Source organism: Octodon degus, unplaced genomic scaffold, assembly GCF_000260255.1.
Source record: "Octodon degus isolate 3935 unplaced genomic scaffold, OctDeg1.0 scaffold00197, whole genome shotgun sequence".
Lineage (NCBI taxonomy): Eukaryota > Metazoa > Chordata > Mammalia > Rodentia > Octodontidae > Octodon > Octodon degus.
Genome location: NW_004524773.1, coordinates 3083884 through 3106774, shown reverse-complemented (window position 1 = coordinate 3106774; position 22891 = coordinate 3083884). Strand labels below are relative to the sequence as shown.

General features: G+C 49.4%; 2 protein-coding genes across 5 annotated transcripts in view; one reads left to right on the top strand and one right to left on the bottom strand.

Annotated features, from left to right (window-relative positions):
• Positions 1-9435, bottom strand: part of Ethe1 (ETHE1, persulfide dioxygenase) — an 18987-nt gene extending 9552 nt beyond the window's left edge. Inside the window, exons 1-3 of the mRNA XM_004644341.2 lie at positions 9274-9435; positions 8384-8528; positions 8094-8242 (exon numbers count right to left, since the gene is read on the bottom strand). Of these exons, the coding sequence (XP_004644398.1) occupies positions 8094-8242; positions 8384-8528; positions 9274-9354 (375 nt within the window). The 5' untranslated portion in view covers positions 9355-9435. The remainder of the gene's footprint in view (positions 1-8093; positions 8243-8383; positions 8529-9273) is intronic.
• Positions 9436-17883: 8448 nt separating this feature from the next.
• Znf575 (zinc finger protein 575) lies at positions 17884-22668 on the top strand. 4 transcript variants are annotated; one of them, XM_023704462.1, is made up of 4 exons: positions 17884-18813; positions 19028-19151; positions 19614-19738; positions 20248-22668. In XM_023704462.1, the coding sequence occupies exons 3-4, from the start codon at positions 19660-19662 to the stop codon at positions 20904-20906; spliced, it is 738 nt and encodes a 245-aa protein (XP_023560230.1). In that variant the 5' UTR covers positions 17884-18813; positions 19028-19151; positions 19614-19659; the 3' UTR covers positions 20907-22668. The 4 variants fall into 4 exon arrangements, with proteins under 4 accessions (XP_023560230.1, XP_023560231.1, XP_004644397.1 ...); XM_023704463.1 differs by having other exon boundaries at positions 17885-18793; positions 19028-19132; positions 19636-19738; XM_004644340.2 differs by having other exon boundaries at positions 17885-18813; positions 19028-19132; positions 19636-19738.
• The last annotated feature ends 223 nt before the right edge of the window (positions 22669-22891 follow it).

Genomic DNA, 22891 nt, shown 5'->3' with positions numbered 1-22891 from the left:
GGGGGATTGAACTCAGGCCCTTGTGCTTGCCAGGGAAGCACTTATAGTTTAATTTCTAATACAGTAAATATTGATAGAAGCCACATAAAAAGCACTTTAGAGTCCTCTGTAATATTTTTCTTTTGTTTTCTTACAGGGAACAGGTTAAGCCCAAAGCCCTAAACACTATAGGCAGGGGCCCTACCATCAACTACACCCAGCTCCCCCCACCTTTAATTCTGCCACAGGGTCTCACTGTGTTTCCAGGCTGCCCTTGAGCTTGAGATCCTCCTGCCTCAGCTTCCTGAGTATGTATTCGCAGCTCTTCCTTATTTAAGAGTCCAGGAACCAAAATGTTTGACAGCTCCTAGGATACAATACTGTTATTCTGAGAAGTCTTTAGGAGCGAAATATCTACAATTTATGTTTTGGGTTGTTTTTTATTGTTGTGATTGGTTTTGGTGATGGTGGCGGTGGTGGTGGTGGTGGTAGTGATGGTTGCATTTTGTGGTTTTTGAGGCAGAGCTGCTATGTAGTTCCGACTAGCTTTGGCCTCACTACGTACGTAGCCCAGGCAGCTGAGATCATCCTGCCTCAGCCTCGTGAGTGCTGGGATTCCAGGTGTGCGCCCGTTGAGGGTTTGTTGTTGTCTGTTTGTGACGCACTGGAGGCAGAACACGGGCCTCCTGCACGCCAGATGGGCGCTGTGCTGCTGAGCCACATTTCCGTCCCCACAACTGAATTATAACTGTTCTGTGGCCGGCAAAGCGTACACCAAGTAAAAAAATGAAACAACTCAGCCGCAACGGTGAACTCGGGAAGAGTGCTGCGATTGCAGTCGACTGCAGCTTTGGAAACAATCCGGATACACTGCAGGTGGAGGCAGGGGACGCCTGACATGGTGCGCGGTGGCAGCCACTTGGCCTCGCTCAGCGCCCTGCTGAGCCGCACCGCGCGTCCACCGGCCCCGCGCTCTCCGTTCTGCCCGTCCGCGCCCCGCTCCACAGCTGTCCTTTCGGTTTCCGGCCGCAGCCCAGAGCGCCCCCGCACCCCGCCCCCGTCAATGCACTCGCAGACGCGCCCAGAGCGCGCCCCACACTGCTCGCTGCACGACCCGCACCGCCCCCTGGTGGCGCCTGGCTTCTCTTCCATTAGGTTTGCGGGTTCTTCCCGCCCTCCTGCCAAAGTGGTTTATCCTGGACTCTTCCACGTCGGTGCCCCCCAAAACTCTAAAATCCCAAATCTCATTTTTCATTGTAGCTAAATCCACTGAATCTCTAACTGCCATTATTTGTGAAAGATAAGGGACAGTGTGCTGACATTAAAAAATGATTCTCTCCCAGTACCCAGAGACCTGAGGCCTTGCAGCCGACATGAAGGACACTGTAACTATCCCAACCTACTCTTCTAGGAAGACTGCGGTTTAAGCCCAAACCGGGCAATTTATCTACTTAAGAGAGAAGCTTCGTCTCCATGTACAAATTAAAAAACAACAACAACGAGGAGCCAGGCACAGTGGCACACACCTGAACCTGAGCACTCAGGAGGCTGAGGCAGGAGGATCACTGCAAGTTCAAGGCCGGCCTGGGCTACAGAGTGAGTTCAAGGCCAGCCTGCACTACAAAGTGAGACTGTCTCAAAAAAGTAAAACAAAACGGTCTAGGTGTCCCGTTATTCCTCACTCTAGGGTCACTCTATTCCTGGATTAGATACACATCCTGTTTACTCAATCACTAACTTTTGGGGGGTCTTTTTGTTGTGGTGGAGGTTGTCTTTAAATCACTAACTTTCAACTGCCCTTCTATACTCCATACCTAATTTATATACCACAAAAGGGCAGGAAGGAACCAAACAAAGCCCGCCAAAAGGAATGTCCGTGTATGCAAAAGTGCCCAGGTAGGGCCAAAGACAGCCTGAGAGCCAATCAGACTCTGACAAATTCCAGGGACCCCAGCGAGGGAAGGGTCACTAATCCTAAGAAGCCAGGGACAAGGTTCAGGGGTGTTCATCTTTCTGGAGCCCTCAATCCCTTCTTCAGGGCAGCTTCTTGTCTTCTGCTTTTTCCTGCTTCTAAATAGATCATCTTTCTTTCTGAAACTCCATCCCTCTACTTCATTCCTGATGCTGAGTCTCCAATCCCGGGTAGCTGCCTGCCCTGGATGCAGAACGGAGACACAGCTGGGTACAGCGCCCTCGGGTTCAGTCCTCAGCACCCAAATGAAGATGAAAATACCCGGGAAAGAGGCTCGAGCTCCGCGGAGGGCTTCGCTAACGTTCTAAGATCTAAAGCCCTGACCGTTGCAGAACTTTGCCTCAAGAGCAAGTACCAGAATCGCCTGCAGCAGCGAGCAGTGGAAGAGGCCACCTGGAGTTAGACGGTAAGGAGCACTGGAGCCACGGAGGCGGCAACGCGCAGAAGCCGCAGGGTGACGGGTCCTTGTCAGACCTTGCGGGATCATTTAATCACCCCCAAGATGTTCTGCCAGAAAACAAGGTTCACACTGATGAGGAAAGAGACTTCTACAAAAGTGTATACAGAGAGGAAGAAGATGAAACTGACTATAGTGACAGCGACAGTGATGACAATGTGGTTGTCATTATCGGCCAGATAGAAATAGACCCTTTCATATTTCTGAAAGATCTAAACGAACAAACAAGTGGAGACTTTGGAACATCTACTCCAGAAAATCCTCCCCAAATGCAAAGTAAGTGGAAGACACGTGGACTGCGAGGTGACGCGCAAGCAGAAGCTCTGTAGAGTCTTGAGTGTTTTGTGGGTTGCAAAATCTGGCCTGGCACTGATGACCACCAAAAAGAAATACAAAGCCATCTACATGTCACAGGAAACAAATTCAGGAGCTTCTGTGCATTTCAAAATAAAATGTCTTTGGAAAAAAAAAAAGAAAAAGAAAATGAAATATCCACAAGGGGCACAGGCTGGGTGTAGCTCTGAGCTCAGGTGCTTACTTGGCCTGCATGAGTCCTGGGTTCAATAAGAACAAAGAAAAGGGCCCAGGGACATGGCTCAATAGAATAAGCGCTTCCCTGGCAAGCACAGGGTCCTGAGTTCAATCCCCAGTACAGAACAACAAAAAAAAAGAACAAAGATATATTGAGGCTGCCGGCATAATTCAGTAGTAGAGCACTGGCCCAGTATATGTGAGGCCATGTTCAATCTCCAGGACAGACAGAAAAAAGGGACAGAGTTCTATATGATGAAAATATTTTTTCAGCTCTTCTGTGTTCTTGAATTTTTTCTTTATAGCATGTGAGGAAACAAAATGACTTGTTCCAAATTCAAATACTATATTTAATTTCAAACAGGAGGAAGAATCTAACTGCATATGGTTCATATAGGAATTACCAAAACTATCTGGCATAACACTGTGAACGGATACTGGGTTTTTTGTTGTGGTGGTGGTGGTGGTGGTGGTAGCTTCTCTGTTGTTTGTTTAAGCAGAACACTAGGGTATAGATCAAAATCATACAATAATTTGCCACTTAAAAACTATATAGCTGGGTGTGGTGGTACACGCCTACAATCCCAGCACTGGGGAGGCTAAAGCAGGAGGATCATTTCGAGTTCGAGACCAACCTGAGCTATAAAGTGAGTTTAAGGGCCAGCCAAATAGCGCAGGGGTCGGGGAGTGTCCAGACCTGCCTTGCCCGCCCTGCCCCTGGAGTGTGCTGAGATGACAATTGAGACTGGGCGTGGTGGTACAGGCCTGTAATCCCAGTTCTTGGGAGGCTGTAAACAGGCAGATCACTACAAGTCCCACCTAGTAGGGAGACCCTGAACACCCTGTGGTCCCTTCCCTAAAAATACAAGAAAAATACAATTTCTCTTTTTCTTTTCTTTTTTTGGCTGGCTCAGGTTTCCTTAAGGTCAGGTCTGGTAAGGCAGGTGGAACTGGGGATCGAACCATGGCATCCTACGCCTGACTGCGTTTGCATAAGCAGACGCTTAAACAACTGAGCTAACCAGCAGGCCCCCTTCCCTAAAAATACAAAAAAAAAAAAGTGAGTTCAAGGCCAGCCTAAACTGCATAGCAAGACCCTGTCTTAAACAAACAAACAAACAAACAAACAAACAAAAAAATAAAAAACTCTGTGTATATGTGTGTCTGTGTGTATTATAAAGGATGTTCCTGTAGTTCCAGCTACTGAGGAGGCCAAGGCGGGAGGATTATGTGAGCCCCAAAGCTTCAGACTAGCTGATGCAACACAGTAAGGCATCGTCTCTTAAAAAAAAAAAAAAAAAAAAAAAAAAACTGTCTGGCAGGGTCTGGCAATTTCTGCTCAAGTTAAACATACGTCTTCACTCTGACTCAGCAAATCCAACTTCAAGGCAACATCTGCAGAGAGATTCACATGAGAATCCTCAGGCCAGCACTATTCATAGTAACTAAAAACCAGGAACAACCATCCCCAGGAGAAAGGATAAACAAGCTGGCATGTGCACACAATGAAATGGCCCACACTGGAAGTGGATAAGCCACACACAGCCCGTGGAACAAATCTGAACTGTCAAATGTTTTTGTAAGGCTGGTGAGCCAGGAGTAATTCTTACATTTTTTTCATGGTTGGGAAAAAAGCAATAATCATAATAAGAATGATATTTTTTTTTCTGCCAAACATACCTGGAATCCCAGCATTTGGGAGGCTGAAGCAGGACTGCCTCAAGTTCAAGGCCAGCCTGAACTACATAGCAAGAGCCTGTCTCAAAATGATAGTAACACTTTTTGACACATGGAAGCTATCTGATATACCAATTTTTTGCCTTTTGTTGTTGTTGTACTAGGGATTGAACCCAGGCAGACAGATAGATAGGTAGGTAGGTAGGTAGGTAGGTAGACAGACAGACAGACAGACAGACAGACAGACAGATAGATAGATAGATAGATTTTTTTTTTTTTTTTTTTTTTTTTGTGAGTCTCCCTAAGTCACCAAGTTGCCCAGGCTGGACTTGATCTTAGGTTCTTCCTACCTTAGCCTCCCAGAGTGCTGAGATTACAGGCCTATGTCACAAGGCCCCGCTAAAATTCAAATTTTCGAGGCCATAAATATAATTACAGGGGCTGGAGAGATGGTTCAGTGATCTAAAGCACCTACTTAGAACAAGCTTAGCAAAGCACAGGGACCGTGGTTCAATCCCTCAGTACCACATGCCAGCCAGCACCGACCCCTGGTGTGCTGAGCTGGCCACACACACACACACATAAATAAATAGATAATTTAAAAAATATATTAAAAATATATATAATTAGGGCTGGTGAGACGGCTCAGTGGTCTAAAGCACCTACTTAGAACAAGCTAAGCTAAGCAAAGCACGGGAACCACGGTTCAATCCTCCAGCACCACATGCCAGCCAGCCCCGCCCCCTGGTGGGCTGAGCTGGCTACACACACAAAAAATAAATAAATAAATAAATAAATATTTTTAAAAAAAGAGTTTAAAAAAAAAAAAAAAAATATATATATATATATATATATATATATATATATAGTTACATTGGAACACGGCCATGTCTGTTCTTCTATGCACAGTCTGTGGCTACTTTCACACCATGATTGGCGAGCCCTGTAATCACCACAAAAACCTAGCAGTCTTGTCACAGTATTTAATCCAACACCTACTATACAGCGAAAAGAAAGAAAACTAACTATGAACATAGCATAAGGGCTGAGCACATAGCTCAGTGGCACAAGCGCCTGCCTGGCCCTGGGTTCAATTCCCAGTACAAAAAAAAAAAGTCTAAGTGAGACCCTGAACACCCTGTAGACCCTATCCTAAAAAAATACAAAAATAAAATCCAAGCATAAAGTATCTCAGCATGAATTTCTTTTACATTTTAATAACTCTATTTTACTTTTTTTTTTTTTTGGTGGAACCGGGTATTAAACTCAGGCCCTTGCACTTGCCAGGGAAGCGCTTATTCCACTGAGCCATCTCCCCGGCTCTAATAACTCTATTTTAACAATTCCACTTTACACTTATTTAAAAGACCCAGGGAGTTTTGTACATTTTAATTGATTGCTAGATAGCCAAGTTAGAGCAGAACTAGGACATGGTTTTTTTAAATATAAATTATACTCGACTTAGAAATTTATTTTTATAGCTATAATTGATGGCCTAAAATTTCTCCAAACTAAACACAATAAGGAAATCTTAGTGAAAGTAACTGGCTTAGGAAATGCAATGTGGTGTTTCAACATTTTCTTTTCTACACCATTGCCAAAGGACGTCAGAACAATGGGTTAGGGCTGCCTATTGACTGGTCCGTACGTAAAAAACGGTCATTTCATTTCTGGTTATAATTTTTCATCCAAGGAGGAAACTGAAGAGCAGACCAAAATACAAAGTTCCATTTAATTAAACACCACTTCATTCTTTTGTGGCGCTCATACGCTTTACTGATGTGTGTTAGAGGCGTTAGTAACTCCAGGTAGCTTTCCCCCCTCAAAAAAAAAAAAAAAGTCTAGAACATAACACAGAATGCAAGAAGCCAAACACAGGTACAGGCACTGCTATATAATTCTTCCTTATGGGGTCTAGAACATGCAAAATTATCTGTGATTGCATTAGCCACAAGAAGGGTCCCTTGGGAGAGGTTCCAGCAGCAGGAAGAGGCACAGGAAGCCTTTGGTATGAACCAGCTTCCAGATCTGGATATGGATATGGGGGAGGGAGCTCAAGCATACACATGCGTGCAAATGTACCAAGGAGCATATGCATGATGTGTGCACTTTTTATCTTATTATATGTACACTATAAAGAGTCAGGGGGCTGGTGAGATGGCTCAGTGGTCTAAAGCACCTACTTAGAACAAGCTTAGTAAAGCACAGGGACCGCGGTTCAATCCCCCAGCACCACAGGCCAGCCAGCCCTGGTGGGCTGAGCTGGCCACACACACACACACACACACACACACACAAATAAATTTTAAAAATAAATAAATAAAAAAAGAGTCGGGGCAAGAAAAACTACAATAACAGGGAGAAAATAATGGTCAGATCTCCAAAGGTCAATTAAGAATTCAGACCAAAGCTGCTGGGCACATGGGCACTGCAGCCTGCCGCCCACCTGAGTCACACAGTGAGTTCAGGTCCAGCCTAAACTGCACAGAGACCCTGTCTCAAAAACAAAACAAGTCTTAACACAAATCCCAATCATTTCCAGTCCTAAGCAATGCCAAGAAAGCTTCTTAACACCTACTATATGCAACGGACACAAGTTTCAATGTAGTTTTACCTGTTTCCAAGAAAATCCTTGAAATGACCTAGAACCGCTGCCCCAATCCTGTTCCCACACACAGCCCTCACCTCCGCTAAATGCTCTTCTCTAAACCAACTGCCTCCATTTAGCAAAACTCTGAAGCCGGAAGGGCCAGCCCTCCCTCACCCAGGCACCAGACATGCTGTCCCTGAAGTTAGCTAAACTGTATCATTAGCAATTCTGATTAGGAAAAAAAAAAAAGCCCAGTGTCCATGGTTTCTTCCCTGAGTACAACCCCTCCACACATGATCATACACATTGCCCAAGAGTGCAAAGACCTGTTGGTTAGGAGACCTGCTGATTAGGACTGTTTCCCAAAAAAACCCAAGGAGAGAGGAACCTTCAGACTTCCTGCATGAGGAAACAGCAGGGCTGGGGCTAAGGTGCAGGTCCAATGCCCAATATTTAAGGAAGGTCCAGCTGGCAGGCTCTAACCCTGCACTTACATAACCGATGAATGCCACCTTAAATAGTGCCCTGCCCCTCCCACTTAAATAGTGCCCTGCCCCTCCCACTTTGCCACCTTCCACACCCAGAGCTGGGGATGCTGCTCCTCACTCCCCATGGCCCTAGTTCAGAATCTTAGCCTCCAATCAACTTTTATGGCATACCCAGGCCAAAGGAGCCTTAGCAAACTATAAATGTTGACTTAAGGGGCTTGGCCAGAGACACGCCTGTCAAGAGCCTGCTGCCCTGTGCCCCACCTGGGTTCCCAATGCCTTCTTCCCACAGATGTGAATTCAAGGGTTAGGAACCCAAGTCTTCTCCCAGAGCCCTCTTCCCTTAAACTGAAGGAGTCTAGGCCACCGCCTTTTCTGGCAAGCAAGAATTCAACTCACAAAGCGTCCAAAGCGGATAGTGTCTCCATCATCAATGTGTAAATCAGCCTGGGCCCCACTGCGGCGAGAGATGACAGACTGGCAGCCAGGAAGTAGGGATCGGAGCATCCCTGAGCCTGTGATGTGGTCCGCGTGGCAGTGGGTGTTCACTGGGAGAGAGGAAGCCAGGTCAGGCTGGGCACAGAAAGGACCCAGCATTCCCAGGCTCAGCCTCCAAGCCTCCAGCTTCCCACTGGATTTTCATTGTTGCCCTGCCTCCCCCACACCCAAGAGGTTAATCCCAAACTGACCAGCATAGAGCAGCCGCAGTCCCAGCTCCTTGACCAGCTGGGCATCTCGAGGAGCTGTCTCCAGCACCGGGTCGATCAGAACGGCCTCACGGGTCTCTCTGTCACCCAGCAGGTAGGTGTAAGTGCAGCTCACCGGCTCAAACATCTAGGAGGCGGTGAGGCACAGGTGACTCCCATCCCCAGGAACCCAAGTCCAGGGTTCCACTCCAGCACTGCCTAAGGCTCAGAAATGGAAATCCCAACTCCTCTTTCCCCCGGAGTCAAGAGTCTGGGGTCCCTGCCAGGTACCGAGGCACAAGCCTGTCAACTCAGTACTCCAGAGGCTAAGGGAGGAGGATGGCACAAATTGAGGCCAGCCTGGGCTACATAGTGAGTTCAAGGACAGCTTGGACTGCCAGACCCTGATTAAAAAAAAAAAAAAAAAAAAAAAGAGTCTGGGATTCCCCACTTTCCTCTGTCAGAACCAAGGAATCCCAACTTTGTGTGTGTGTGTGTGTGTGTGCGCGCGCGCGCGCGCGCGCGTGCTTTGAGGCAGGGTCTCCCTATGCAGCCCAGGCTGGCCAGGAACTCTGATCCTCCTACCTCAGCCTCCAGAGTGCTGGGATTACTGGCGTGCGCCACCACACCACATATGTAATCCTAACTTTCTGACACTTCAAAATCAAAGTGCCCGCCACCCTCTCATAACGGACCCAGGAATTTCGCCACAAGGCTAAGATCCTTTAATCGCTCCCTCTTCTGGAGGGCAGAAACCCCACCCCCAATCCCTCTGCTTCCTGCAACATCCCGGCGTAGGATCCCCAGGTCTGCAGTCTTCAAATATATTGGGGTTCCGCCCTTCTGCCGCGTAGGGCCCAGGGATTCCACTTCCCTATCCAACCACCTCGCACCTGCCGCAGGAGGACGGGGCCTCCAGGCCCGCTGCGCTGGCTCAGCTGCCGCCCAGCGACCCTCAGAGCCACTCCCGCCATCGCGCCCGCCGCCGCCTCAGCGTCCGGAAAGTGCGCCCGCCGCGCACCGCAGCCGGGAAGCCGGCGGCGCAGGCTGACCCCGGGGCGGGGCGGGGCGGGGCGGGGCGAGGGGGGCTCGGGGGCGGGGCTTGGAGGGGGCGGAGCCTTCTTAAAGGCACCTCGGTTATCTTAACTGTGCGCTAAGGGTGGGCTTGCTGGTCAGGATTGGGGGTTGCCTAAGTGTCAGAACCCAAAGAAGATAACGAGCGTCGCAGGGGCACCTCGAGCTCCTGAGGAACAAAGAACACAATCACTCGGGAAGACTCAGGGACACACAAAGACGCCGGTGGGGAGAGAGAGGGAGAAACCCATGGGGCCGCCAGATGCTCACAGTCCTGGCCCATTTTACAGGAGAAAAGAGGGTGGCAGGGCAGACATTGTGAGAAATATGAAAAGTTGCTGGGTCCAAGGTCATGGTGCTCTTAGGGACTCTTAGGTGTGTGCCCGGCTCCCAGAACAATACTTTTCCCCTGCAATTCGTCCAAACGTTCCTTCAGCACTGAAATGTTTCTCATTCTTCCCAAGAAGTAATCATATATATGTGTGTGTGTATATATATATATATATATATATATGTAAAATTTTACAATCTTTCTTGCAAGCTCTGGCTGAAAAGCATTTGTCTTTTGTTGAGGTGTGAACTTCTAAAAACAGCTTTTGCTTATGTAAGGATCCAGAGCTGAGAAACAGTTCCTCAAGCCCTGAACGTCATACAGTTTGCTCTTTGGAATCATGAAGAATGATGGTGCCGGGTGTGGTGGTGCAAGCCCATAATCCCAGCCCTGGGCAGGCTAAGGCAGGAGGACCACTGTGAGTCTGAGGTCAGCCAGGGCTATATAGCAAGACTATCTAAAAAATAAAATAAAAGGGCTGGTGAGATGGCTCAGTGGTCTAAAGCACCTACTTAAAACAAGCTTAGCAAAGCACAGGGACCGCGGTTCAATCCCCCAGCACCACATGCCAGCCAGCCCTGCCCCCTGGTGGGCTGAGCTGGCCACACACACAAAAATAAATAATTAATTAATTAATAAAATAAAATAAAAAGACTAAAGAAAATGTGTGATATGACACTGCTGGCTCAGGGTACCACTTAGTGATAGCCCAAGGAGGTCCTGGGTTCCACCCCAAGATTGGAGGCCAGAGCACAATTCTTGTCCAGAAGATCTGAATCACTTGTCACAGTGAATCTGCCTCAATTGCCAGCCCAGGTCCAGAGTTTGGGGGGGGGGGGTTGCTGTAGCAACAACAGTCCACCTTTATCTTGCCACGACCCCCAGCAATGGGGAATTGAACTCAATCATGAGATTACCTGGGCTGGGCTGGAATTTGTGATCCCCCTGCCTCAGCCTCCCAGAGTTTATGGCTTACAGGCCTATGCCACCAAACCTTTACCTTTACTTTAATTCAGGACTTCCGAGGCCCTAGACGGATCCTCAGAACGTGCTGGCCACGCCTCTGGGGCAAGCTGAGCTGGCAAACAAGTCTAGGTGTGGTGGCGCATGCCTGTAATCTCAGCACTTGGGAGGCTGAAAACAGGAGGATCACTACAAACCCAATCCGTGTGGTGAGACCCTGTACTAAATACAAAAAAAAAAAAAAAAAAAAAACACCCCCAAAAAAAGGCCTTCCCTCTGTCAGAAAGTTACCATCACTGAGGCAACTGGGACTCTTACCTACCTCTCACCCCTTCTGCCAGGCATGAATCCGCAACCTGGAAGGACATCTCACCAAACACAAATACCTGTTGCCAAGCCAGTCAGCCTCCCTCTTTAATCTTACCCTTTCCTTGACAGGAAATGACTACATCAGCCCAATAACCACAGTCTGAAATTCTGCAAATTCTCCTCCCCCAGCCTCTGGGCCTAACCACCAACCATGCTCCAGCCACACTCAGTGGCCTAAAGCCGCTTAGGAGCCTACCAGATTGTTGTTGTTGAGACTGTTGTTGTTGTTGTTTTAATGTATTTGGTACAGGGTCTCACTATGCAGCTCAGACTTGTGATCCTCCTGCTTTCAGCCTCCCCAGTGCTGGGATTATAAGCGTGCACCATTATACCGGGGCTCTGGCAGGCTCAGCCCACCCTGGGGGCAGGACTGGCATGGCATGTGGTGACAGGGATTGAACTGTGGTCCCTGAGCTTGCGTAAGCTTGCCTAAGCAGGCGCTTTAGTCTGCTGAGCTATCTCGCCGGCCCCGATAGACTGCTAATCACCTTGGGCGAGATCTCTGTGCTCTCACCTATGTAGCCATCATCTTGTACCCTGTGCCTCCCAACCCATACACCCTTTTTGGACTGTTACCTCCCGATGCCACCTGGTTTACACGAATAGATGTAAAAGCTGCCTTCCTCTGCTTGCAAGTTGCTCCCATAAGCCCCTTCAACTGGGAAAATCCTGAGACAAAATGCAACTCACTTGGACTGGCTGCCACAAGTGGTTAAGAAACTCTCCCACCACTTTTGGGGAGGCCCTCGTGACAGATCTGGCTCTGGGATGGCGTGCTTCTCTGCTCCTTCCAGCTCCAACACAGTTCTCTGAGAAAGAAAAAAAACGAGGCTTCAAAACTGCAAGATGTCTACAGACTGTCGAACTGCTAAAATATACCTCTCCTGGGCTGGGGAGAGAGCTCAGTGATCTAAGCACCTGCGGGGCAAGCACAAGGATCCAGGTTTGATCCCTGATACTGCATGCCAAGCAGGCCACGGAAACTGGGTGTAGTGCCGCACACCCATAATCCCAGTGCTAGGGAGGCTGAGACAGGAAGATCACTACAATTCCAAGCTGCATAGTAGGGAAATGCTGTACCAAATAAATTTTTAAAAAATTTAATGCTGGGGGCCAGGGAGATGGCTCAGTGGAACAACTGCTTTTCTGGCAAGTGCAGGACCCTGAGTTCAATCCCCGATTCCGCAAAAAAAAAAAAAAAAATAATGCCATATATATCCTTCCTGTAAAGCCAGTTCAAGATCTCTAAGCTGCCAATGCTGCCTCGATTGCCCTCTGTACATGTTGCCTCAGTCTTCCACCCCCCACAGCCTGCTGCACATCTGCCTGGAGCTAAAGAATGCCTTCCTGCGCCTTCACTTGGCTCCTCTCAGCCTTCTCCTCTTTGCCTTTACATGGAAAGACCCCAGTTCTGGATTCAAAAGTCAGCTGACCTGGACGTAACCTCCCAGCAGTTCAAAAACTTGTTTCCCCTCTTTGGAGAAGGCCTCCCTGCTAACCTCACTAGTTTCCCAGCACAAAATACTACTGCCCTGCTGATTAATGACACCTAAGGAGCCAGCTGAAAAGTCACAAAAACTCTGCTGCAATGTCTAGCAGAAACCGGTTATGAGAAAGAAAAAAAACCTCTTACAGCTGCTGGCTTCTACAGAATCTGGAACCTTAAGTCCATAAAAGCAACGAGGCTTGCGCCGACTGTGACCCCTGCGAATGCCCTGTGGCCTACCTGCGCAAGCACTTAGATCCTGTCCCGAGGGGCTGCCTTGCCTCCTTTGCCTCCATGCTCTAAGTAAGTGACAAGCTCATCTTAGGCTGAGACCAACTGTCTGGGTGCCACACACTCTCCTGGATATGCTGTGGTCACCTGGGACAAAGTTATTTTGAACAAAGCTCTCCCGCTACTGTTTGAAAGCCTGCCACCAGCAATACTAAACCTGCACGCCTAAGCCCCCTCCAGGGATCCGATTGGCTGAACATCAACCCCAGCCAGGAAAACTGTTTACTCAGTACTCTCAGAAGATCAGAGCCAGACTGGCCCTCACCATTTGTTCCGCAAACTCAAGCGCAGCACCGGCACCTGGATCCCTGCAGCCGGCTCAGGCTTCAGCATCTGTGTCTCGGGCCCGCCCTTCACCTGGCACGACGTAGTGCTTGTCTGCACCTACTCAGGCTGACCAAGACAACAAGCGTTACGCGGTCCTGCCGTCCCTTGACATGGCCTACTCTTGACTATGGGCAGCACTAACGGGCCTGCATTTGTAGCAGAGGTAACTCAAACCTGGCAGAACTAGTACAGGTAGCCGGTATCATCCCAGTACTTGGGAGGTTGAGGCGAGAGGCCTGCAGGAGTCCAAGACCAGCATGAACTCTATAGTGAGACCCTGTCTCAAATAAAACTGAACCAAATTTGCAAGACGCTGGATGTATTTCTGGTGGCCTTCATTGAAGAAAAATCCCAGAGAGCTACATCAGAGACAAGGGTGATGATAGGCAGAGGTGCAGAAGAAAAGTCCTTGCCTCCCTGTCTTCCTGCTAGCTCTGGTTTTTGCTTTACACTATATAGACGGTTGCCCCAGGAGAGTATAACAATACAGAACTGCTTCAGGTTGGGCTTGTCTCAGAAGAGCACTTATAATATGCCTGGCAAAGATTTGCCAGGGAAACTAAAAGAGAAGGGAGGGCTGGGGATATAGTTTAGTGGTATAAGCACCTGCCTGGCAAGCGCAAGGTCTCAAGTTCAAGCCCCGGTACCACAAAAATAAATAAATAAATAAAAATAAAAAATAAAATAAAAGAGAGGGGAAAGGTAGCGGAAGAATCCCATCCCCCCAGCCAGTATACTTCAGTCTGTTAGTTGTCCCAGTGATAGCTCTGGTTACAGTTCTTGGTATTTTGTTTCTTAGAAATGATTGGTCACTGTGGTACCTGGCTGGTCACTACGACTCATACTGTAAGAACCAATCCCCATCCGACAGGCCCTTCTGCCACTGTACTACCTGCTTGCTTATCCCATGGAAGGCCTAGACCCCCAGCGATGGGGGCCTGCTGTTCCGGGAGTGATCCCAATCAGTGCCCCCTAGATCTGCCTTCAATTCCTGAGAGTTGCTTTGTACTTCTGCTTGCCATGGGACTCTCATCCTTGTTCGGAAAGTCATTCAGGGCTCCCTCTGTGGTCCTCTCCCCTAGCATTGCAAGTCAATAAAATCCAACTTTGCCCCGTGTGGTGCTGGTATAATTCCAGTACTTGGGAGGTTGAAGCAGGAGGATTGCTGGTGTTCAAGACTCTGTAGCGAGACCCTGGCTCTAAATAAATAAAACCAAACCAAATTTGCCAAAGTCTGAATGAATTTCTGATGACCTGGAGACAACGGTGATGACAGGCAGAAATCCAGAAGAAGGGGGCACGGAAAGCCACCCACAGGCACGCCGAAGGATGGATGGCTGAAATGGGCTCCCTACACAGAAATGGAGTCCCCATGAAACCCTGGAGATTCCAGATGCTGAGAGCTAGAGATCAGAGCAGGGAGCAGTGTGGGGAGAGGCAAAGGGCAGATCCCAGGAGAGGAGAGAAGCAGGCAGAAGAAACACCCAGAGCCACGGAGTCCCCTGCACAGCGGGCCCACATGCGGTGAGGCTGGATCTCAGGGCTCACTCTCCAGATAGGGACGTGGGGCAGAAAGGCGGCGCGGACATCAGGAGGTGCAGGGCCTGGAGGGGCTCAGCGCAGAGGGAAGCCAGGGAAAAGGGGGGCGTCACTGTGAGGGTCCCTAATAAGACCTCTGAGCCCCTGGGGTCCTTTCCTGTTGTGTTTGCAGGGTTTCTAGGCCACTTCCTGATCCTGGATGGCTTCCTGGGGTTTCCATCTGCCCAGTTGTCAGGCATCCTAAGCAGCAGAATCCTTGGCTTCATACTTCTGGGTTGAAAGCTTACTCTTCTTCTTTTTTTTTTTTTTTTTTTGCGGGGGAGGGGGGTTCTCTTTTGTAAAACAAGGCTGCAAGTTCCTTCCTCCTCTGTGAATGAAGACCCAGTGAATCTGCACTTTAGCCTGGCACGCACAGGCTCAGTGGGGCCTGGCCCCTGTGACTTCCCTATGGTCCTCCACGCCTTCCTCCCTTTCCTCCTCCACCCAGTCCTGGCCCTAGTCAGGCTCTTTTTCCACCACCACACCCTCTTTCCCAGTCTAGAGGCAGCCTGGACTCCGGGGCCAGCCTGCAGGGTTCAAATCTTAGCTCTGCTGGTTTTGCCTGGGGCCTGGCTGTGTGACCTTAGGCACTCAGACACCTCCTTCATGCCCCATCTTCCTCTTCTTTAAAAGGATAATGGTAGTATAAGGCCCAGGGATGTAGCTCAGTGGCACCAGGGTCTGCCTGGCAAGTGCAAGGTCCTGAATTCAATTTCTGGTATCTAAATTAATTGATTTTTTAAAAAAACAGTAGTGTAGCACAACCTCTTAGTAAACTGCTGTAGTGATTGAATGATTAAAACATGTAAGGACAATTTCCAGTACAGAACTACTTAATACTTGGTAGCAATTAATACTCTAATTAGTATATAAGCGGACTCACTGGTTTTCTGGCTTCTACTTGCCTCCTGATTTATTTTCCCCGTGGCAACCAAAGTAAGCCTTTTTAAACGTCAATGAAACACCTATAATATTCAATAACGGAACTTAGAAAAAATGGGGTATACAGATGAATGTCCATTTTGTATCTGTGTATTCAAAGTGGTTGGGATAGATATATAGTTACATTCTGTTAATGAATAGAATGATTTGTTCTAATGGTGTTTGTAAATAGGATCTCAAGTCCGCATCTTGTACAGCAATTAACCACTAAGAAGAATATATGCAGTGAATTATTTGTTGAAAAATAAAAAAAAATAAAATAAATAAAAAAAAAGAAAAAGAAAGAAAGGAGTCTCTACCAAAAAAAAAAAAAAAAAAAAAAAAAAAAAAGGATCTCCTCCAAAAAAAAAAAAAAAAAAAAAAGTCAATGAAGAGCTGGGTGTGATGGTATATGTCTGAAAGCCTAGCACTCTGGAGGCTGAAACAGGATTGCAGAGTTCACCAGCCTGAGCTACATATTGAGACTCTGTTTCAAAACAAACAAAAAAGATAAAATGGCGATGATCCTGTAATGCCAGCGCTTGGGGAGGCCACTGCAGAAGGATCCCTGAGTGTGAGATCAGCCTGGGCTATGTGGGATTTCGAGACCAGCCTGAATTACACACGTAGTGAGACCTTGTCTCAAAACACACACACACACACACACACACACACACACACACACACACAAAGCCAGGTGTGGCGGCACACAGCTGTTATTCCACCACTCAGATTTGGAAGGTTGAGGCAGGAGGATCCCTGCAAGTTGGAGGCCAGCCTGGGCTACAGAGTGAGTTCAAAGCCAGCCTGAATTATCTATTAAGACTCTGTCTCAGGGCCGGGGAGATGGCTCAGTAGAATAAGCACTTCCCTGGCAAGCGCAAGGGTCTGAGTTCAATCCCCAGTTCTACCAAGGGGGAAAAAAAAAAGACTGTCTCCAAAAAACAATTTTATTATTTTTTTTGAATTTCTTTTTTTATTATTTTCTCCCATAATTTTATTGATAAATAGCAATGAGACAGTTTCAAATCAAATTGATAGGACAGTTTCAATAATTAACACATTGCAGGGGGGCTGGTGAGATGGCTCAGTGGTCTAAAGCACCTACTTAAAACAAGCTTAGCAAAGCACAAGGAACACGGTTCAATCCCCCAGCACCACATGCCAGCCAGCCCCGCCCCCTGGTGGGCTGAGCTGGCCACACACACACAAATAAATAAAATTTAAAAAAAGATTTTAAAAAAATAATTAACACATTGCATACATCCTTCCTAGTGAAAAAAACAATTTTAACAAACAAAAATGGTAATGAAAAAGAGACTGAGGAGAGAGCAAACAATGCAATGTGTGGACCAGGTTTAATTTTGATTCAAATAAACAAACTGTAGTAGAAAGATGTTTATGGGACATAGCCTGACATTTAGTTTCAGAATTATTTTGGAAAAATGTGTGGGGTTATCAGTGGCCATGAGTGGAAAATTGTTGTTGCTGTTTTGTCTGTTTCATGGTGCTAGGGATGAAACCCAGGGCCTCAAGCATGCTAGGTAAGCACTGGGCCTCTGAGCTACACCCTCATCTTGTACTAATCTTTTTTTTTAGATAGGGTTTAACAACATTCCTTACAAAAATAGGGAAAGCACTGCTAAAATTCATATGAAATAGAAAAGATCCAGTTAAAAAAAAGCAATCTGCCAGGAGTGGTGGTGCACACCTGTAATCCCAGCCGGCAGGAGCCTGAGGCAGGAGGATAGCCATCAGTTCGAGACCAGCATGGGCTACAAAGAGAGCTGTGGTGACTTTTGAGCTGAGACCTAAGGACAATGCCCACATAGGACTGGCCATAATGCAGACCTGGAAGAAAGGCCGGAGTCTACAGTCCTGCAAGACCTCAACGGAGGGATCCTCCGAATACAGTGGGCTTCTTCTCGAAATCTGTTCACGTGATGACTGCCAAGTAGTTCCGGGAGACAACGTGACCAAATTCAATGCCCAATAAAAACAAAAATATTGCTAACGTTTATTGATTGCTATATCCACTCTGTCTGCTAAACATTTCCCACTGATTACTAAATTTTATCCCAAGAACCCTCTATATTATACACGAGGAAACTGAGGCCCAAGCACTTAAGGGACGCATCCGAGGTCACACTGCTAGAGTGGCTGTGCTGAGAAGCCAAAGCAGTTACCCTAGAATCCAATAACCCATCAGGTAACTCCCAGGGCTCTCGAACTTCGCAGAACCAACTGGATTTTCAGGCTGAAGATCCACCCTTGAGAAGGGCTTTTATGGGAACATCAGGGACATTCCAGCACTTATATGGTCACTCCCTAGGGAGAATACCAAGCTGCATGCCTTCCCTGCCTGGCATGCAGAGACCACTCCTGGTCACCTGGACCACCACGCCCAAGGAAGAGAGAACGCTGGATTACCCAGTGGCGCCACGCAAATAATTTCTTGCGGGGGGGGCAACTTGCTCTGAGTTCCGCGTTGTTCCTAGCGAATGGGCAGACTTTTCTGCAAAACACCTGGAAGGGTGGAACTGGCAGCGAACTTAAAAACTGTAGAGACTGAACTGAGGATCCCCGTGGAATTCTCGAAAAGAAGAGGGGCATTTATTATAAAGAAGGCTGCACGCGGTGGGAGCTTCCTTGCTGATCTCCAAGCGCAGGCAGTCCACGTTCGCCTGGCCCGCACTTGGCTCCACTCAGCCACCGTAGGCCCCGCAGCCGCGGTGCGCTTTCCCGCGGTCCTTCGGCCCGCAGCTTCGCGCTCGCTCGGGAACTCGTCCGCTTGGCGCTCTCACCCCCTCTTCCCTTCCGGCTTCCCCCTGCGCAGCTTCGGCTGGCTGCAACTGCGCACGCGTGCCGACGCCCCCTCAGTCCCGTGCGGGGGGAAGGGATGGGAGTGAGGCTGGGTCCCGCGGCTCACCGGGCTCCCTCCTCCCCTCCCCTCCCGCTCTCCTGCGGCGGCCCGGCGGGTCCCAAGGCTGCGCAGCGGAAGCTGAAGACGCAGCCACAGCGGCCGAGGCGGGAGGGGCCAGGAGCCCCGCCCCCGGGAGAGGCCGCCCCGCAGGTGAGAAGGGCGGGGTCCAGGTATGGACGCTTTATCCGAGGGAAAGGATTTGGGGCCCGATGCCTGCATCTCACTCAGGGGGACCTGTGGGGGTCTGCATTGGACTTTGAATTGGTGCCTGGAAGACCCCGGCCGGGGGTACATTGAGTGCAGGGTGCGTGGATCCCCGAGGGAAGAGCTCACTAGGAGGATCGCGACTGCTGCACCCGCCACGTTCCTTCCGTCTTTCTGCAGGTCCCCCTCTATCCTGCACTCCCCTAACCCTCGCACAGGATGAAATTTAACTGGAAGGACGCGGTTGATGCAGTGGCAATGGACCGAGCCTAAGGCAGAAGGCGGGTAAAGCCACCTCTTAGACGTGAGACCCCGCCCACAGCACGCACAAGCCCCTCCCCTGGGAGCGAAGTGCACCTCCCTCCCCCGCCTGGCGCTCCAAGGCCCCGCCCCTGGGCCTGAGTTGCTGAGCTGCTGCTTTTGGTCTTCTGGCACGCATAGCTCTGCCGCCCCACACACCCCTGCTGAATAGCTCTGGGTGCTGGGCTGGGGGGGAGGTTCCGCCCACTGTGAGCGCCGCCCCTGAGTTCATCTTGCGCAATTCCAGGACCGCTCCCCACAAAGCTCCAACCCCGGGTTACAGTTGCAAAGAGAATGCCTCTTCTTGGTTAAATATCCAGAGTCGGCCTATTGTGCTCTTAGGCTTCCCCTACCCATCACCCCTGGTCTGGGCCTTAACCGTAGACTTACATAGATGATGCCCCTACGTGGACTGAGGCTGATTTAGGCCTTCTAACACTATCCCCATCAAACCCATGATCACCAGGAACACACCCGCCTTCACCCAGCCTCTAGGTTCCTGAGCCTGCAAGATGTTGGAGCGAGGTGGGAAGTCCCAGGCCGGGAGCACAGATCCAAGCCCCTCTGTCAAGGAACCGGTGACCAAAGGAGGTGAGAGGGCCTTGCCTGTGGGTAGGGAATGTTCCTCAGGAGGGGGAGTGAAAGAATCACATGATAGTGAGGTGGGGAGATAGCTCAGCAGCCTAAGTTTGTAGACCCAGGATTCTGACTGTTGGAATCCCAGAAATATATCATTCTGGGAATCTTTTCTTTTGGTTTTGGGAGACCCTCCATGATCATTTGCTAGGGCTCAGGAAATTACAGGACACACCAGAGGGTAGATATGTGGGGATTCAACCCCTGGAAAGGTATTGGAAATGGATACTGTAATTACAGTGGGGAAGCCTTAGTAGTTTAGGGGTACAGGAACATGATCCATTGGAGCCCCTCAGGATGATGCATGAGGCAGCGGGGAGCAGAAATAATTTAGGGAATGAATTAGTGGGATGCCTGAAATGCTCAGATACACTTTGAAAGGCCTTCCAAAGTGGTGGCAGAGCCTGGCCCAGGCCCAGGACATTGGTTGCTTCCTGAAGCCCACCAGCCTTCCTATCTCCCAGATCTTCACCAGGGCCCTCCACAGAAACCCAGCCAGCCGGCTCCAGGGTCCACTGCAGCGGGAGGCGCGCCTTCCCGGTCCCGCCGGCGGCCCCCTCCACAGCGCCCACACCGCTGCCCCGACTGTGACAAGGCCTTTTCCTACCCGTCCAAGCTGGCCACACACCGGTTAGCACACGGCGGCACCCGGCCCCACCCGTGCCCGGACTGCCCCAAGGCCTTCTCTTACCCCTCCAAGTTGGCAGCGCACCGCCTCACGCACAGCGGCGCCCGCCCGCACCCGTGCCCACACTGCCCGAAGGCTTTTGGCCACCGTTCCAAGCTGGCAGCCCACCTCTGGACCCATGCGCCCACCCGCCCCTACCCGTGCCCTGACTGCTCCAAGTCCTTCTGCTACCCCTCCAAGCTGGCTGCCCACCGCCACACGCACCACGCCACCGACGCTCGCCCCTATCCTTGCCCACACTGCCCCAAGGCGTTTTCCTTCCCCTCCAAGCTGGCCGCCCATCGCCTCTGTCATGACCCCCCCACCGCACCGGGCAGCCAAGCCACCAGCCGCCACCGATGCTCTACCTGCGGTCAGGCCTTTGGCCAGAGACGACTCCTGCTGGTGCACCAACGGGGCCACCACCAGGTGGAGGGCCAGGGGGAGAGAGAGTGAGCACTCTTGGTGCCTCACTGACCCCCCTCTGCTGCCTGCCCCATCAGTAAAGAGGTGGGATTCCTAAGTCCATTGTACAGATTTCCCCCTTTGAGGGGCCCCTCCAACATGGTCGTGGAGCGTGGCTCTCTTGAGGGACAGGTGTCAACCAGACAGCACTGGGTCCAAAACTATGGACCCTGGAGCTATGGTTTGCTGGTGCTGGGTCTGTCTGGTTTTCCCCTCCCACTTCTATGGCAAGGGCAAGAAGTCTGCAAGTGTCCTGGGTTGGTGAGGAATGTGGACAAACAGGCTCTTTATTGTGTTGAAAGTTTAACTTGATGACCCCACTTCAGCCACATTACCATTTAAGACACATACTTGCCTGCTGAACCTACTCCACCTACTGGAATGTGTGCTATAAACTCAAGCATGGGAAAAGGGCATAAAGGTAAGACTGTTCAGCCTGTAATCCCAGCACTTAGAAGGCTGAAACGAGAATCACTGCAAGTCTGATCTACATAGTGAGACCCTATAGACTGTCCTAAATGTATTTTTTAAAAAAAGGTAAGGATGCTCACTACAGCGTGATGGTTGTGGCCAGATTGGAAATCACCCATGTGACCGTGGGTGGGGGCTGCAATGAATGAGTGTTGCTGCCCAATAGAATCTACAGGTGTAGGAAGAAAGTCATCGATCCCTGCGCTGATGTGGACCGAGCCAAAGATATACAAGGTGATACAGGAAGAGAATAAAGGGCATGCCCCTGACAGTACGAAGACATCTGAAAGCCCAAACCTTGGAGAGAGCCTTGACCACCTCACAGGAGTTTCGAGTCCTTGGACAAACACTGTCACTTCCTTACCTGTAAAATGAAGGCATCTTAAGGCATTGGTAAGGGGCAAGCATCATCGCAGGCAGTCAGTTCCCTGTTGGATGTTTCTCTACCCTAAAAGGATGAACGACCTAGCATAGGAACGCTTTCTGTTCCATAGATATATACTAAGCACCTATGGTGTGCTGCACCCTGCCTGGGACATTATAGACACAGCAGTGTTGACAGATTTGATCTAGTGAGGACAGCGGACGCTAATCAAGTAGTGGTCCCCCAAAGGCATGAAGCTGCATGTCTGTAGTGACCACAATTTAGGAGGAAAAGGCAAGCAGATTGGAAGTTATGGCCCAACCTGGGAAACTCAGCAAGACCCTATACCAAAATGGGAGAGGGGTGGGGATTTAGATCCATGGTGGCGCTCTTGCTAAGTGTGTCAGGCCATAGGTTCAAGCCCCACTATTGGGAAAAACAAAAAGCCAAAGCCATTTATTGTGGGAACCTTGCCTTGTCCTTTCCCCAGATACTAGAATTAGAGCAAAGCCAATGGAAAGGAACTAGAAGCCAGAAACAGACCTGCCTGCTTTTATACGGACAGATGGCAAACCCTACATGTACATCAGGGAGTGACAAACTTCCCCAGAGGGATCTGATTACATATATTCTGATTCTCCCCCACTCTTCCCGGAACTGCGTCTTTACATTGAACTTTATTTTTTGAGACAGGGTCTTGCTAAGTTGCCCAGGATGCTCTTGAACTTGCAGTCCTCCTGCCTGAGCCTTCCAGAGTGCTGGGGCTACAGCGGTGAGCCACCATGCCCAGCCAGATAATACATATGCTTAGGTTTACAGGCCATAGTGTCTGCTGCAGTTAACTCTGCTGCTGTAGTGGAACAGCAGCTACATACAGTATTACGCATACACGAAGCAGTGCAGCTGTGTTCTAAAAAACCACAGGAAGTCAGTGGGCTAGATTTGCCTCTGGGTTTCAATTTACCAACCACAGCTGTAGACAAGTAGAGAAGGGACACTTAGCAGTAAATGAGGCCATGGTGTATAGTTACATGGAATCCTGTGGTGTGGAGGGGTGCCCCATGAATGTCTTAGTATACTAATTCCCAGAACTTGTGTTATCGTAAACATGGAAAAGGGACCTTGTATGTTTTAAGAATCC

Coding starts and splice junctions, on each gene's coding strand:
- Znf575 (XM_023704462.1), top strand. CDS start 19,660: ATGTTGGAGCGAGGTGGGAAGTCCCAGGCCGGGAGCACAGATCCAAGC. Junction 19,739..20,247: donor GGAACCGGTGACCAAAGGAG/GTGAGAGGGCCT, acceptor CCTATCTCCCAG/ATCTTCACCAGGGCCCTCCA.